The sequence below is a fragment of the Podarcis melisellensis genome, assembly GCF_964234715.1.
Source record: "Podarcis melisellensis genome assembly, chromosome: 15".
In the NCBI taxonomy this organism is placed as follows: domain Eukaryota; kingdom Metazoa; phylum Chordata; class Lepidosauria; order Squamata; family Lacertidae; genus Podarcis; species Podarcis melisellensis.
This window is the reverse complement of record NC_138532.1, coordinates 42,665,462-42,682,733: the sequence shown is the minus strand read 5'-3', so window position 1 is coordinate 42,682,733 and position 17,272 is coordinate 42,665,462. Positions and strand designations below refer to the sequence as shown.

The 17,272-nt window shown below is 46.8% G+C and overlaps 2 protein-coding genes across 4 annotated transcripts in view; both read left to right on the top strand.

Moving 5' to 3' along the window:
• Positions 1 to 10,001, top strand: part of CPD (carboxypeptidase D) — a 36,497-nt gene extending 26,496 nt beyond the window's left edge. Inside the window, exons 12-21 of the mRNA XM_081890154.1 lie at positions 509 to 820; positions 1,273 to 1,468; positions 2,222 to 2,357; positions 2,652 to 2,792; positions 3,096 to 3,191; positions 3,275 to 3,339; positions 3,479 to 3,610; positions 4,670 to 4,855; positions 5,630 to 5,729; positions 6,119 to 10,001. Coding sequence (XP_081746280.1) covers positions 509 to 820; positions 1,273 to 1,468; positions 2,222 to 2,357; positions 2,652 to 2,792; positions 3,096 to 3,191; positions 3,275 to 3,339; positions 3,479 to 3,610; positions 4,670 to 4,855; positions 5,630 to 5,729; positions 6,119 to 6,345 — 1,591 coding nt within the window. The 3' untranslated portion in view covers positions 6,346 to 10,001. The remainder of the gene's footprint in view (positions 1 to 508; positions 821 to 1,272; positions 1,469 to 2,221; positions 2,358 to 2,651; positions 2,793 to 3,095; positions 3,192 to 3,274; positions 3,340 to 3,478; positions 3,611 to 4,669; positions 4,856 to 5,629; positions 5,730 to 6,118) is intronic.
• Positions 10,002 to 12,692: 2,691 nt separating this feature from the next.
• The window catches only part of GOSR1 (golgi SNAP receptor complex member 1), a 47,309-nt gene continuing 42,729 nt past the window's right edge, over positions 12,693 to 17,272 (top strand). For 2 of the 3 annotated variants that reach the window (XM_081890694.1, XM_081890696.1), the window contains exons 1-2: positions 12,693 to 12,844; positions 16,372 to 16,492. In XM_081890694.1, coding sequence (XP_081746820.1) covers positions 12,808 to 12,844; positions 16,372 to 16,492 — 158 coding nt within the window. In that variant the 5' untranslated portion in view covers positions 12,693 to 12,807. The remainder of the gene's footprint in view (positions 12,845 to 16,371; positions 16,493 to 17,272) is intronic. The other variant, XM_081890695.1, reaches the window with a different exon arrangement.

Genomic DNA, 17,272 nt, shown 5'->3' with positions numbered 1-17,272 from the left:
GGCCAAGAAGCAAAGTGTATGTTCACTTCCTGGCCATGCCCTAAAAACTCTGGTTTAAGAAACCAGGAGATGCCCATTTTGTATGCTGGAGCCCAGAGCTCCTTTGCAGCCACTTTGTTCTTCTTTTTGCCTGAGCTGCTGAACAAACCCAGATTCATCACTTAACCCCAGAGCTTCCTGTTGTGGGTGAACCCAGAGACTATTGTTAATGGCTTCCATACAGTCCATGATATAAACCCAACTCTAAACCATGATACGCAACTATACCATTCTGTCCACTGGATCTGTGGTTGGAATCAACAACCTGGCATGTGCCTGTTTCTTCTTGCACAGATATTCCTTCAAGATTCCTAACATATATTTAATTGCTATGCTGAAGTTTTCTCAGTAATCAATATAAAATAACAACAGCCTATATCCTATTGTCACAAGCAGTAAGAATGTTCAGTTTTATTGTACGTAAATTTCAACTTCTCCCCCTACCTCCTTTTTTGTTTTTTTTTGAAAGGTATAATTCAGAAACTAAGACAGTGAAAGTTGGAGGTAAAGGTGCAGTGCAGGTCAACTTTACTTTGACTCGAAAAGACTCCAAAGTAGAGGAGGGAACAGTACCAGATATAAACATGGTTGGCCTCAACGGCACAGTCACCAAAGAGTTTGAGACCCTGATTAAAGACCTCTCAGCAGAGAATGGCTTGGAGCGCCTCCTGCTGTCGTCATCGGCAGATGTCCAGCCTCATCGCTACCGTTCCTACAATGAACTCTCAGAGTCTCTTAGAGGCCTCAACTTGAACTATCGGAAGATCACAAATCTCTCTAGGTAGGTGGAACTCCTGGGCTATGGGGAATTCTGTTTGTTCTGGAGAAGTCACAGCTTTGCTGTAATAATAAGTCCTTTATGTAATCCTGAACAAGCATTTGACAAGCTTACTCTGAATAGGGAGTGACCCTGTGTACATTTCTGGCTAAACAAAAAAACAAATTTGAACACTGTATCCAGACAACCCACATTCTGTCCTGAGAAATCCCAAACTGTGTATTCTGCAAACAGAGCAAAGTCTGTTAATTTTCTCTGAATTCTTTATTATTTATTCTTCTTTTGTGAAACATAGAGGGGGCAACAATCTATGCAGGGATCGTAGGCTCCTGAAAAATCCTGTTTTTGCAGCCTCTGGCTTTTGCACGCATCAACCACACACAAGGCTCAAGCTGTTCTTTCCATTAAAAAGCTAAGCAGCTGTACCTTTGTTTGTTTGTTTGTTTGTTTCTCAGCTTGGGCCAAAGTGTTGAGTTTCGTCATATCTGGTCCCTGGAAATCTCCAACAAACCCAAAGAATCTGAGCCAGAGGAGCCAAAGATCCGTTTTGTGGCTGGCATCCATGGCAATGCCCCTGTTGGCACAGAGCTGCTCTTGGCCTTGGCAGAGTTCCTCTGCATGAACTACAAAAAGAACCTGGCCATTACCAAGGTAGGCTGTTGCATGTCTGTCAGCTTCAGGATGTCCCTTTCGGGCACTCTGTGGACTATTAGAGGGGGGTGTCACTTAACAAAGAATATGTCTGAGAAGAACTCTCAGGTTGGGTGGGGGAACGTATGGCTCTTTAGGTGTTGCTGAACAGTGGTGATGGGAGCTGCAGTTCAGCAACTTCCAGAGGGCCCAAGGATCCCCACCCCTGCCTCAGGAGATCCAAAGTGATGCTGAGTGTAAAGGCTGCCGAGACCGATTTGTCAGCCTCTACTTCTCAGATGGGAAAAACATGGCTTTTACCTGGTATATTGGAGCTAAGGGTACAACACCACGAGACTTCAATAAATCTGACTAATAATAATAATAATAATTTATTATTTATACCCCCACCCACTTTGGGTGGCTTCCAACAAAATATTCCCCAGCCACTCTGGGCGGCTTCCAACAAAATATTAAAATACAGTAATTCATCAAACATTAAAAGCTTCCCTAAATAGGGCTGCCTTCAGACCAAGGGATAGCCATGAGAGCGTTCAAAGTGGTCCCAGTGCCATTCAAGCAGTGACAGGCACCTATGGGAGGGGCAAACACGGCTTTCATTTCACTTTTGGAAATTCCTCAACTTCTCTTCAGCTCTTCTTCCAGACTATCAAACTGCTGACAGTTGTGGGATGTGGAATCCACCCCTTTTAGATAGATAGGATTGGCTGATGCTTGATGATTCTCCCTTACTGTTTCTGTGTGTTTTTTTAGCTGATTGACAATACAAGAATTGTCATCGTGCCATCCCTGAATCCAGATGGGCGAGAGATTGCTCAGGAGAGAGACTGCACTTCAAAGACTGGCCTGACCAACATTCATGGCAAAGATCTGGACACTGATTTCACAAGTAAAGCACGCACACCCCTCTTCCTGTGCCAAATCCTTTCATCCTAACCTGGGGAGGGGTGTCTAATTGGTTAAAGAGAGCCCTGTTGTGGCACTGTACTAATTGCCTTTATCTGCGCATTTTGATAGCTTGCCATTGAGTAGAAATGTGAGTGAATGGTCAGGTGCTTCAGTGCTGTGGCAGCAGCCTTGGCAAAGCTTGTGTACTGTCTGGAGTCACCTGTTCCTCACCAGGTTGTTACTGTGTTGTTTGCTTGCCTCAAGTCTTGAGAACCTCTGTGTCTTATTCCATTAGGCAATTCCTCTGGGGCAAGAGAACCGGAAACCAAGGCCATCATGGACAACCTGATACTGAAGCAAGACTTCAGCCTCTCTGTTGCCTTGGACGGAGGATCTCTGCTTGTCACTTACCCCTATGACAAGCCTGTGCAGACAGGTAATGGTTGTGCCATCCTCTGAGTACTTTGGAAACAACTTGTGGGATTATCTTCAATCTTTTAAAGAGCACTCCATTCCCTGCTGCTTCTTGAGGAGTAAACTAGACATGGAGAACCTGGACCGGGCATGGGGAATCTTTGACCATTCAGAGGTAGCTGAACTACAGCTCCCGTCATCCCTGGCCATTGAGCATGCTTGGCTTCTCATCGACTATTATAATGAGACCATGACATTTGCTGTCGAGCACCACAGACTGAATCACACACTTGTTGACTCTCTAACTTCCCTTTTCTTTTTATAGTGGAGAACAAAGAGACTCTGAGATATTTGGCATCTGTGTATGCAAACAACCATCCCACAATGCATCTGGGCCAGCCTAGCTGTCCAAACAAGTCAGGTATGTGCCCAGGGTGCTCTGGACCTTTAGGGACAGGTTTGTTTCTTACAAAGGGCTTCTGATTTTATGTTTCTCTCTTGCAGATGAGAATATTCCTGGAGGAGTGTTGCTTGGGGCTGAATGGAACAGTCACTTGGGAAGCATGAAGGTATTTCACAGTTGTACTACATTTTCGGGATCTTGTTTCTCTTAGCCAAATTAAATCAAAGCTGCCAGTGGTGGCGCTTTGGTCCAGTCCTGTCTCTCTTTCCTGCCACAAACCCTCTTTTTGCATTTGTTTTTCTCAGGATTTCAGTCTTTCCTACGGACACTGCCCAGAGATTACGGTATACACTGGCTGCTGTTACTTTCCCAGTGCAGGGCAGCTTCCTACTCTTTGGGCAGAGAATAAGAAATCTCTTCTCAGCATGCTAGTGGAGGTGAGTTTGGACTTGAACGCATTCAAGCTTTTGTTTGCAATTGCTCAGAATGGGCTGGACACCATGTTAGATTTCAGGATGGAATTTCTTGTAGCTGTTTACTGTTGGATATTCATTGTACACGGAACCGATATTTAAAAATGTATACACATAAATCATTAAACAGCACAGAGCACTCATTAAAATGACTGTCTACTCAAGCAAATATTAAACAACTGTCAGCATTAAAGACTTCAGGAAAATCCAGAAAATCCAGAGTGAGGCTGCCAGCAGAATCTCTGCTAGAATTGTGTTCCCAAGCATGGGACCAGTGGCACCCATTACTGACTTCCAACTGAGGCCAGACAGACCTCTATGATATGGAGGACAACTAACAGCTCTCCTCTGGGTGATATAGTGAGGACCCAGTAAAGGTGTAATGACTGAGCTGGGATTTTCGACAAGGTTTATGCTGGTTTTAAATCCTCCTTGGCTCTGAGGTTTGTTGGGTCATCCTGGGCCCACTGCCTGCCACTCTGCCTGATAATGCGTTGCGTTCCCAGTCATAAGCCTTGAGGGTTAGGCAGTGAGGAAATGTAACATCAGGAACATACGTTTGGGTCTTGCTTAATTTTTGTGCGTATTTTGTTCTGTGGAGGTTTTCTTACTTCAGAGATGGAGAATCCTTTTCAATCCAAGGGCGGCATTCCCCTCGTGGTCAGTCTTCTGGGAGCCACATGCCAGAGTCAAAAATGGATGAAGAAGCAGATGCAGCTCTTTTTTTTTGTACAGTTGGCTATACATTCCAGCCTTGTAAAGGTTTCTACAATCCACCCACCTGTGGCAATCTCTCAGTCCAGGCACGCAAGAGGGCAGCTAGGCAAAAGCATTTGCAGAGAGCAGGCTAGGGAGGAGTGTGGCCTCCACAGTCCACATAGAGAGGCCTGGAGAGCCACATCCAGTCTGCAGACCAGAGGTTTCCCCACCTTTGTCATATCCCATAGAGAAGAGAAGATTTGTATCCTTACAGAAAAGTACTTATTGATGTACGCCTCCTCAGATTCCTTCCTTTCCTTCCAGGTTCATAAAGGAGTCTATGGGTTTGTCCGAGACAGGCATGGACAGCCAGTGTCGAAAGCTCAAATTGTGCTCAACGAAGGGGTAAAAGTCTACACTAAGGAAGGTGGTTATTTCCATGTGCTGCTGGCTCCTGGCTACCATAAGATCCATGCCATAGCGGAAGGCTATCAGCAGCAGCATGTCAAGGTATGGGAAAGGCACACCACAGCCTTGTTTCATAATCCTGGTGGAAGATGTGATTGAGGCAGCTTTGGCTTGAGTTGGGAAGAAATGCAGCATGAGACCTGAAGCATTTCTTTGGAAGGCGACCACACAGGAACCTTCTGGGAATTGGGAGCCGGAGCTGTGTGACAGAAGGCAGATGAGAAGTCCTGGCTGTAAAGAGGATCTGAGAACAGTGGGGGTTTGGAAAGGGGGACACTGTGTACTTTCAGAAGGTCAAAAGGGATTTAGGAATTAGGACACCAAATTGTGCAGGAACTCTTTGTGCCCAGGAACTCTTTGAGAGGAGTCGTCTCTCTTGTTGTGGGCAAGGAGATCATGAGGAAAGGGGCCTGCCACTGCAAGAGAAACATGAACTTACCTTCACATTGAAGGCAAGAATGTTACATGTGAACCTCTCAGAGGTTCCCACTCCACCCAGAAGGTATCCCACCACATTCCAAGCACCTGGGAATTTGGCTTTCTAACCTATTTGAGTTTGACAGCATTTGTGTGTTAGGGACTGGAGCAGACTCCCCCCCCCCCCAACCATTGTGCATAAAACATATCCTAAGATTCTGTCCTTGCCCTCCCCACAAAACGAGTTCAGTGCAGACTTTTTCCTTATTCCATAAGAGAGTCCCAAGCCCCTGGTTGCTGGTACATTCGGAGTGGGGCGTGTTGGCTTCTTTTCTCACTTAACCCTGGACTTGTGCTTTCATCCACACAATTGCTGAAATGCGTACTGCTTCTTTCCAGGTCTTGGTTCGCCATGACATGGCTAGCTTTCTCCATGTGCAGTTTGACACGGACAACAAGATCTTTGGCCTTCCAAGGGAGTTGGTGGTTACGGTAGCAGGTGAGACCCCACATTACTGTTCCCTCTTGTGTGTTGTGGGGGGAAGTGTCTGTGTCTGAATGTCTATTTAGGAGGCTAGAAAGTAAGACATTTCACCCCTCTGGCTCTTTAAAGACTTGAGCCATTTTCTCCTCCTGTGTCCCCTGCATGCCCCATGGCTCCTGAATCTAGGATGCCTCTGCTTGCTACGAAGAACAGCTTCATATATTAATATGTGGGAGGTATTTTCTTACATAAACATGCAAAATGTAATGTGTGTAAATGTAACTTAGGTGCATGATAAACCCATGGAGTTGCATGTGTCGTCTTCTGTTAAAGAAGCTTCTGCCCTTGTCCTGATGTTGATGTGTGGGTTTTGATTTCTTTCTCACACAACCCCTTTTTTCCAGGGGCTACCATGACAGCTGTGATCCTGACAGCCTGCATCATCTGGTGTGTGTGTTCCATCAAGTCCAACCGGCACAAGGACGGCTTCCACCGCCTACGACAGCACCATGACGACTATGAGGACGAGATCCGCATGATGTCCACGGGCTCCAAGAAGTCCTTGCTGAGCCACGAGTTCCAGGATGAAACGGACACTGAGGAGGAGACACTCTACTCTAGCAAACACTGACCCACCCGGCAGCAGGGAAGTTCCCTGCAGAGACAGATCCTGCAACACTGAGCATTTCCCCCTTCTCAAGCGATGGACCCAGAACGTGTGTCCTCCCAAACCTTTGCTCTTGGCTCATGCCAGTTCCTGGTTTATGCACAAGGAGGGCACCTCACCCCACCCCACCCTTCAGTTGGCTTCTCTTCTAGTCAGGAGCGCAACTGGAAGCTTGGTTGCTTACAAGCCCACTCCAGGGAGGGGAACGACCAAATGGTTTTGTGGCGTTGCTAGCACTTCGGCAATGTTTTCCCTAAGCCCATCTGAGACTTTTCACTCCATGCAATTATCTGTGGGAAATTCACTGTAGCTGCCAAGACGTTTGTCTAAACTACTGCTGCTCCAGCAGCATATGGAAGTCTCTGGAACCTCTTATTCTCTTCTGCCTGGGGCAGGGTCAATGGGTGCAGGGTGTTAGGAAACTGATCTTTGCTCACTACTTAGAGGAATTAAGCTCTTCCTTCTGTTAAGAATGACTTCAAGGTTAGGTTATTTTGGCAGAAGCTTGGTTCATGGTTACCTTTGACTCCTAGCAAGAGAGGAGTGTTGTATCAAGATGCAAAAATCTCTGTCTCCAGTAAAGGCGACAGTTCTTTTGAAAAATAAAAAACGTGTTTTGGTTGAGTTCTCTCACACCGATCCTGCTTCAGAAGTTCTGATGTTCACTATTGGACAATGTAGACTAGCAAGAGTCTAATGCTAGCTAGATTGTGAGCCAGAATTCCTGGCTTGGATGCCAAATGGTCCTTCGCAGCTCATTTTTTTTTGATTCAGGCAGCCTTTGTACAAGCAGCCAGACTAGTGGCTTTCGTGACTGTGTATCTGTAGTCTAGAAAAATATTTCCTCCTAGTAAACCTTATTAATATGCAATTGCTTTGAAAACTCACCAGGCTACTCCTAACCACAAAAAAACAAGACCAGGGAGTGGGCACCTCCTTCTTGATCCTTCCTTTTTTGAGCACCAAGTCTGTAACTGCAAATTTGCTCTTCTGCTGAGATTAGATTTTGCTGCTTCTCAAAGTATCTCCAAAAAAGGAGAGAGAATGTTAGTGGGCCTGTTCTGGATGGGAAGGCACTACAGTGGTTATTCCTCATGTTGCATGGTACAAGTCTAGTCCCCCCCCCCTTTCAGCCACTTGTTCAGAAATTTCATTTATGGACTTTGCATATAGTGAGAGTAAAAAGCTGTTGCAAAGCTGACACACAGTTACCACAAGCTTCGGGGAAGGGCCGCAACTCAGTGGTAGAGCATCCACTTTTCATATAGACAGTTCCAGATTCATTCTCCAACAGCATCTCCACATGGGGCTGGGGATGTTCCTCCTGCCTGAAACCCTGGAGAGGCACTGCCAGGCAGTGTTGACAGTACTGAGCTAGATGGACCAAATGGTCTGGCTTGATTTAAGGCTGCCTCCTATTTTTCTGATGTTTTATGTTTCACTCTTTGGGCTAGAAAAATCTCTTAGAAGGTAGACCAGCTCCCTCTTTGTACATGATGGATATGTGTGTGTCTTTTGTTTCCTTGTTAAACGTCACCATTTCTTAAGCCTTGTTAGCTTTATTTGGGGAAGGCATCAGGGTTAAAATCCAGCCAGGTGCATGCTCACTAGGGGTCAAACCATGAAGTGGATGAATTGCAGCCGAGTGAAGCTGGGCTGTTTTGAGGGTTGGGGAATGGAAAGGATTGTGGTGATTTCTGCATTGCTGCTGCCAGGCAAGACTGGACAGGCACCACCCATTTGCAAGTATTTATCTGCTGGGTGACGTCCTCTTGCCAATATGTATCTTTGTGTCATGGGCTCTTACGTCACCTGTGTGGGAAGATGCAACCTGTCACGGAGTCGGGCTAACAAAACAAACCAGTTTTTTTGTTTTTGTTTTGAAGAAAGATAATGAAATCTGTGGGAGGTAAACAAGGCTCAGTCATTCATCCTTTGCTAGCTTTCTTATTGGAACTTAGCTAAATACTTCCACCTATACTGACTCAGTTTGTTGTGAGAAATGCTTATAAGTCACCCTTTGCCAAACTAGTCCCCTTCACACGTTTTAGACTGCAATACCCATCAGGCCTGGTCAGCTTGTCCAAAACCTATGGAGGGGACCAGCATGGCAAAGGCTGGTATAAGTGATCCACAAGGCCTAAACCAGATGCTTTTCTCAAACCTCTGATTGGGAACACAGTGACTGGGATTGCCACACTTATTCTATGGCTTACTGCTAAGTACATATACCATAATTATCTGAAACCCCATGAGATGATGCTTTCAGTATACCCTCTCTAATAGCTAGGGCTAGAAATACCCTCTAGCCTTTGTTCTCTGTCTGGATTTGCTCACTGTAAACCGCCCTGTGATCCTTGGATGAAGGCCAGTATAGAAATTGAATAAATAATAGTAATTGCATTCTGCCAAGGCACTCAAGGCTGTTTACAGTTGTAAAATACAAAACTGAGTAATATACAAGACTGCCTCTCAGGCAGACTGATGTTCCCTTCAGGATTTGATGGTAATATGCTCCCCGGCCTCGCTTCCTTAACTTCAGTTTCCCTCCTTCTTAAGTAACTGCAGGGACCATGAACCCTGGTATCCCCAACATGGTGCCTGTGGGCTCAGACACGTACACACCTCTTTGTACCCATAAAGGTCCCCTCCCATTTTTATCCCTTTTAAAAAGTTGAAGTGGTTTGGGGTCTTGCCTGCTTTTCTGTTGTTTGTGGGGGGTTATGTTTTTGCCTCTTTAGGAAACACAGTGACCAGCTTTGCCAGCCTTATTCCATGAAATGGGTGTTGTGTGGTGCCCACAACAGTTTTTTTTTTAAATTTTAATTCCACATGTGCCCCCCGGGCTTCAAAAGGTTGAAGACGTGAGTTAACACTGTCCCTCTCATATCAGCCAGGATTGGATTCTATGAAATCAAGTTCCTAAGTCTATTAACAACCTTCCTACCTGTTTTATCCATCCCAAAATACTGTTACAAAAGTCTTCAATGCTATCCTAATCATCTTCTGCCTTAATTGATGTTTGGCTTTTAATATATAATCTTCTGAAGTACAAATTATTGAGTGTGGATTCCAGATATCCTTGTTGCCATATTATGGGTCTTGGGTTGGGCCTTCCTAACACATATTTAGAGGATTCTCTCCCTGCCATTCTTCCTCCTAAACTTCCCAGATGGCAATAAGGTGGTATTTGGGTGGGGCACCAGACCTCTTTGCAGAACTTGTTTGAAATGTAGAATCTCAATGTGGAGGCAAGTCTTGCCTTGATGATCACAGGTGGCTGCATCTGTTTGGTAGCAATTATGCAAAGGTGCTTAAAGAACAACAAAAGTGCGTCCTGCTCTGTGCGACACCTTATGCCTTTGGAGGATCTGGTGTTTGCTTCTGTGGTGCGGAAGAGTGGTCTGCAACTGCTGCTGGTGTGTAACCCATCCCTGTCTTAGTCCATGCACTGTTGTGCCTTCAAAAGCAAAGTTTGAAATTAGGGGCTTGACTTGGGAATGCAAACCAGTGGGTGTGAATGGGGGGTGGGGTGGCTTGATGACTCTTCTGTGAGTGTGTGTTGGGTTTTTTAACATGTACACTGAGCTCTAATCTGTATAAAACTATTTTATGATGTCTCTTCTTCCTGTGTCTTATTTGCTTCACTGCTCGTTACATTCCTTGGTGTGGATCAGAGCTTATATGCAGGGGCATCTTTTTCTAGATCAAATGCAAAATACACGTACAGCTGCCTCATTTGTTCCTGTGTTTTTGCCATTGGGGCAAGGGAGGGACGTTGTGGCCTTCCTGTTGTTGTTGGACTGCAACTTCCATCAGCCTGATCACTGGGCTGGTGGGAATTGGAGTCCACTCCTGCTCCAAAAGCTTCTTTCAGCCTTGCTTTACTCTTCCCAAAGGGCTGTTCCTAACGTCCATTATAGTGTCAAGAGGCACATTTTAGAATTCTCCCTTGAAATAACATGGAAAGTGCAATGCAAGAGTCAGCTCACCTGTACAAGTGGCTGGAAGCTTCCCCCCCCCCAAGCCTTCAGTACAGTATTTATGCTCCATTCCTCTCTTCTATGCACACTGATCCCCAGCACAGGTTCTATAAGACTATCCAACCATATTAAATACCCATCAAACAAAACTGAAGTCCTCAACATACAATACTTAATTGCTCCTGCGGCAATAAATCACCAGTGGCCCTACCATCCCTTTCTATCAAAATTCTGGGCAGGGGTGGAGCTTTTAAAAACTTCCACCTAAAATTAAACATAGGGTGCTACTGCAGCTTGAGAAGGGGACACAAGTTTCCAGGTAGTATGAGTCCTGCTATATTGTTTTTTAAAAGGATTAGCTAGTGGTATTGTAACAGAGCAGTCCCTTCACGATAGGAATACAGCATCTGAAACACACTGTGGGACCACCACCTTGTTACAGCAGTAGCCCTTTACACAGGCTTTAGGGGAGCTGAATATATGTTGCCCTATTAAGTTAGATAACTAGCCTGTCTGCTCCACGGTTTCATCGTTTGCGTGGCAGTGGCTCAGGCAGAGAGGGGATTTACACACAAAGAAAATTCCTTGAGGTCCTTTTGAAATGAAATCTGAAGATCAAACCTTCTGCAGGCAATGACTGCTAGTCTATGTTTACAACAAAGTTTTCATACATTTTAATGCTGCAAAGGTGTGGACTTTCTCAGGGACAGCTTTTATCACCAACCCGCTCCTACCTAACAATATACAACTGACCCAGTTACATGCCCTGCACCAAGCAAACTAAGCTTCTTGCTATAAAGTAAAAATTAAACGGCATTGGTTTTATATTCAGAAGGGCCCAGCTTTAATCCACAGCATCTTTCTGTCACTAGGATGCTCAGTTATCAGCAAGGAACAAACATGGCATCTTAATGGGATGGATATTTTTAGTTGTGGTGCACCAACAGAAATAATCACAAAGGCCTCTGGTCATTTTCGGTTGCATTTAAACTAACTCCTCCAACAGACAGTCTAATGCGATACATCAACGATCAGTTTACCTACAAGATTTCCTTACCTCAAATGTGTCCAATCAACCACTTTGATTGGCAGAATTGGCACTACCACACCACAGGTGCCACATAGAATATCCCTCCTGAATTTGTAAGAACTCAGTCACTTAGGATGGCAGTACCTGCACTGTGGAGCTCCCAGCCTCTGGAGAGCAAGCAGGTGCTTTCACTATTTTTGGTGCCTTGTTTAGACCTGCCTACCCAGATGCTTAGAAAGTTGAAGTAATTTTAATCTGTTTTAGTATTTTAAATTTTGCTTCTTTTAAAGTATAGTTGGGAATTTTTCTTGGTTTTACTGTTTTATATTTTGTAAACCTCTTTCAGGTTTTTATTTTTTTCAAAATATAGCGGTGTATAAATTTTATAAAATAAGTAAGTAAATAAATGCAGAAGTGATGAAAGTTTTTTGGACAATGCAGACCTGAATGGACCCAATGATCTGATTTGGTACAAGGTGGCTTCTTACATGATGCACTATGCTGAGTTCCTTGGAAGAAAGCTGGGTTACGTATGTATAATGATAAATAAATGAATCAATTAATTAGGCTGCAATCATAACCTTATGGGAACAAGACCCACTGAATTATTCAGTGAGAGCCAGTGCAGAGTATTAGTAAGTGTCAGACTAGGACCTTGGGGAACACAAACAGGAAGCTCACTGGGTGTGACCTTGGGTGCCAGTCACTTCCGCCCAGTGTGGCGGGGGCAATCCATTCAGATGGGTGGGGAACAAATTATTATTATTATTCCTCTCTCAGCCTGACCTACCTCACAGGGGGGTTGGGAGGATTAAATGAGCAGCGGCAGAATCATGCACACCACCTTGAGCTCCCTGGGGAAAAGTGGAATAGAAATAGATTCATTCATTCATTCATTCATTCATTAGATCGCGGTTTGTAGTACATAAAGCCATACGATAAAACCCATGGGTTTGTTTTTTTTAAGAAAAATCAGATTACACCAGAATTAAAATTATGCAAAGGCATAGCGAGGATTGTACGGTATATTACCGGTAACTTGGCTTTCCGCCCGCCCAGGACCAAGTTTCAGATGGTAACCTGGGCGGGGCAGAGAACCGAAAGCCCAAAGTCCGCCCTGCGGGGAGCGGGGAGCTATTACCGCCGGGAGCCGCCGAGTGGCGCTGCCGCGGCTGGCGCTCTAGGAGTCCCCATTCCACCGCCGCTCCTCGCCATCTCTATGGTTCCACCTTTACGCTCCACCGCCCTCCTTACCCGGCCTACGGTTTCTTGCAACAGCCCTTGTTCTCCCTTCCCATCCCCATCTCTATGACCCGGAAGGGCCGTGCGGGAAAGGCGCTCTGGCCCGCGCCGCCTCTGTAACCCAGCGCGACGCCGGCCTAGGCCGCCGAGGGCTGACGTTGGACAACAAAGATGGCGGCGGCGGGGGGCAGCAGCAACTACTGGGAGGGTGAGTAGGGCGGGACGGGGGGAGGGGGGGCAGCGGGGGAAGAAGAGTGAGGGGTGGGAGAGGGGGAGCTCAGCTGGGAGGGGGAGGGAGGCACCGGGTGAGGGGGAGGAAAATGGAGAGGGGGCTCTTGGGGTTGTCAAGGGAGGGGAGGCGGCGCTTTGGCCCTGGAAGGCCTCATATTCTGCGACTGGGGAGGGCGAGGGCTTCCCAAGTGTCTCGGGGGGAGGGGGCCAAGCTCAAGAAGGGGAGGGGGCTGAGGGGGGTGCTTTGGTTCTATTGGGCCTCATTTCCGGAGGAGGGCTGGGAAAATGGAGTGGGGGGGGGCGTGGTGAGGTGTGGGGCCCAGCACAGAGCATCAGGGGCCTTGTTTCCAACCAGGGCCAGCAAATGCGAGACCCACAAACAAGACATAATGGGTCCCTCTCTCTTTCTCTTTCTTTCTCTCACACACATGAAAAGTGCTCAGTGGTACACTGCTCCTGTGTAAGGAGGTTCTGTTTGCTTGTCATAACTAAGGGTTAACTGCTGGAAGCTGCAGGAGGGGAGAATTTCTGTGGCGCTCAGGTCCTGCTTGGGGGCTTCCTCCGTTGGGCCATCTGTTCATTTCACTGGCTCTGAATAGGTTAGGGGAGGGGGTCGTACCTCAGGTGGGGGACACGTCATGCTCATTCTGGGGTGATTTGTCCAGCTTTGGTCCCCACCCTGCACTCTGCTCTCACTTGTGGCTCCAGGAAGCTGTTAGCAGGCGACAGTGGTCGCACCCCAAGAATGGCTTTGACTGACTAGCTAAACCAGGGGAGGGTAGCCAATGGGTCTCTCAGAACCTTGGTGACTTGGGGACTTCCATTGCATGCAAAGACAGGCCCAGCAGATTGAGTGGATGATACCAATAGTGAGTTCAACAGTCAGGAAGGCAGTTTCTGCACGTGCTGCAGAGGAAAGCGAGGGGCAGATGGGGCTTGTCAACCTGGGAAGGTAGCCCATGTAGGAGAAGGAAGACTCTAATCCTAAGCCTCTGCTGCCTTGTGGGATATATTTGGGAGAAGAAAAGGCTCAGGACTAAACCCTGCACAAATCTGGAGTGGAGTCCTTGAGACAGTTGGATGGCGCCTTGTACGCCTCCTTCCAGCAACTCCTGCAGCTAAGCTGGTGCTGAACATCTTGCTCTGCTTTCCTTTGGACCACATCAGTGAGGCTGAGAGAGGATATTGTCTGGGCTGAGAGAGGATATTGTTGTCTGGGCAACCCAGCACCTCCATACACACTGGACTTTGGGGAGGTCACTTTGATGCAGCCGTCTTCACTTCACCCCAAGAGGGCACTTGGTTGTCTCTCGAGACAGACAGATGCCAACAACAGCTCTGAATAAAACTTAGTTGAATACCACCCATTTATTTATTTGCGGTGTTTATATAGTACTTTCATGCTACATGTTGTTTGGGGAGAGCAGTTAAGGTAAAGGACCCCTGGACAGTTAAGCCCAGTCAAATTCGACTATGGCGTGCAATGCTCTTCTCTGCTTTCAGGCTGAGAGAGCCGGCGCTTGTCTGAAGGCGTGGACAGCTTTTCCTGGTCATGGTGCCAGCATGGCTAAACTGCTTCTGGTGCACAGGACACCGTGATGAGTGCCAGAGTGCATGGAAATGCTGTTTGTCCTCCCACTGCACCTCATCCCACTTGGGGTGTCGCAGAGTGTCTGACTAGTACTCAAGAGTCCAGGGTTTGAATCGTCACTCGGTCATGGAGCTCCCTGGGCAACCTTGGGCCGGTCAGTGCCTCTCAGCCTAACTGACCTCACATGGTTGCTGTGGAAATTAAATGAGCAGCAGGAAAATCATTTATGCTACCTTGAGCACCCTGGAAAAATATGGGATCTAAATGCAATCATTTAATCAGTAGTAGAAGCACACATTTTCTGTTCTCTTCAGCCAGTACACTGTTAACATTTCCAAAGCAGAATGCTTTCCATTTTGCTGATCCGTAACAGATCATATTAGAAACATTGCATCTCATTACACTGTTGAAATTCATATCCATTTTCAGAAACAGAGCTGAATGAAGTGGTACCTATTTATCCACTCGTGCTGGTATGCTTTCGAGCATTCCATAAGCGGGGAGGCACCACTGAAAAGGCCCAAGCTCAAGTCACCGCCCTGCACAGCTTCCTTGGAGGGGGGCACATGGAGAGAGGCCTTGGAGGGATGCAGGGATTGGGTTCACTCATGTGGGGAGCAGCAGTTGCTGAGGTATTGAGGTTCTGAGACACACAAGGCTTTATAGGTCGAAACCTGAAAGGTGCCTTGCCTGCAGAGAGGCAAATGGTTCAAAAGCATTTACATGCCCCTGGCACCCTGCTTCTCGCTTTCTCTATCCCACCTCCCAGTAATTGGTGCTAAGAGGGACCCTGTCATCTAAGTTGCACTGAAAGACACTATCTTTTATGGCTTACTGGATTAGACTGAAGGTTATCTGAAATATCTTGTTTTCCTGTGGATTTTGAAACCAGTTTTATTTTAAACGTGGAGCTTTTATGCACGGTTTTCCTTCATGAGAGTGCAGTTGTTTCCAGGAGGTTCATAAGCAGGCACTCTTCTTTGGTGTTCTGCCCCTAGCAACTGCCGCCGGAGGGATAGCTCAGTTAGTAGAGCACGAGGGTTGTGGGTTCGAGTCCCATGCTAGGCAAAGGTTGAACTAGACGATCCCCGTTGTCCCTTCCAACATTATGATTCTGTGACACCAGTTTTTATTTACTTACTATAATACTGTGCTTTCCTCAAAAATAAAATAAGAAGTGCCATAGCTGTATGGCAGAAGCCCTCAGTTTCAATTCCCAGCATCTCCACCTAGGTCTGGGAATTGCCTCCTGCCTGAAACCGCAGAGAGCTGTCAGTTAGTGTAGGCAGGGCTGAAGCTAGAGGGACCTATGGTGTGACTCAGTGTACAGCAGTTTCCCATGTTCAGTATCTGGAGAGCAACAGGTTTCCCACCTCACTAGGGTGATGCCGTGAGAGGGCCAGTGGGGTGTCGCAGAGTACTCAAGAGTCCAGGGTTTGAATCGTCACTCAGTCATGGAGCTCCCTGGGCAACCTTGGGCCGGTCAGTGCCTCTCAGCCTAACTGACCTCACATGGTTGCTGTGGAAATTAAATGAGCAGCAGGAAAATCATTTATGCTACCTTGAGCACCCTGGAAAAAATATGCGATCTAAATGCAATCATTTAATCAGTAGTAGAAGCACACATCTTCTGTTCTCTTCAGCCAGTAAGTACACTGTTAACATTTCCAAAGCAGAATGCTTTCCATTTTGCTGATCCGTGACAGATCATATTAGAAACATTGCATCTCATTACACTGTTGAAATTCATATCCATTTTCGGAAACAGAGCTGAATGAATCCCCTTCTTTTTTGCCCTTGAGGACTTAGGAGCAGCAAAGTGTGTGTGTAGGAATGTAGGGGTATGGGTGTGTATGTAGGGGTGTGTGTGGGCAGGAAAGCCTCACTCCCCCCCCCTTCTCTTGTTGGTGCAGATCTGAGGAAGCAAGCCCGGCAGCTGGAGAATGAGCTGGACCTCAAGCTGGTCTCCTTCAGCAAGCTCTGCACCAGCTACAGCCACAGCAGCTCCCGAGAGGGAAGGCGCGACAGGTATAGGTACTACTGTCCTACTTTTCTTTTCTTTTTGACATTTTTACCATTTCAAAATAGTTTTTGTTTTAAACCTGTCTTTTCTCTATTCTTTTTGAGCTTCATTACTCAAGACTCCTGCCTTGTGGCCTTCCTGACACAGTTTAGGGGTTGTGCTTGTGCCCCATCCACAATTCCTAGTTGCTTTTACACTACCTAATGAGTCTACTTCTAGGGAGAGGCTTCTCCAGAAGCTTTAAGGGGCCAGGCAAAGAGGGCCGTTCTGCTTCCAGGTTCTTCCCACTGCTTCTCCTAGCTGCTGTTGGCCTGTCCTGAAACCATAGTGTCTGGGGTAGCTCATCAGTGCTGTACTTTCCAGATTAGGTGTCAGGAGCCAGAGTCAAGAGCAGGTCAGCAATAAAACACCTGGTGTCAGTGAAGCTGACTCTTTATTCAAAGGAACCAAAACGGTGCAGGCCTAGTGGTCACAGCAACTCTTCCCAGTAGGTCTTGCCCCACTGCTCCCTAAGATTCCTTCCCCAGCAATCTGAAGCTCCTTCGTCTTGTCTCTCTTTGCTCTGCTCTCTTAATTCCTCTGTGCGTTCTGGAAGACCAGCAGGGAGGGGAACTGGTGACAGCAGTAGGGAGAGACTCCCTGGCTGCTTCAACAACCCTCCTCCAGTCCTCTCCAGCTTCCCCTTCTGCCTCTGATTCTGCACTGTCTTCTGCCCCAGCCTCTTCCTGTTCATTAAACCCTGTTACCTATTCAGCTTCTGTCACCACCTTCTCCCATTCTGCTCCTTCTCC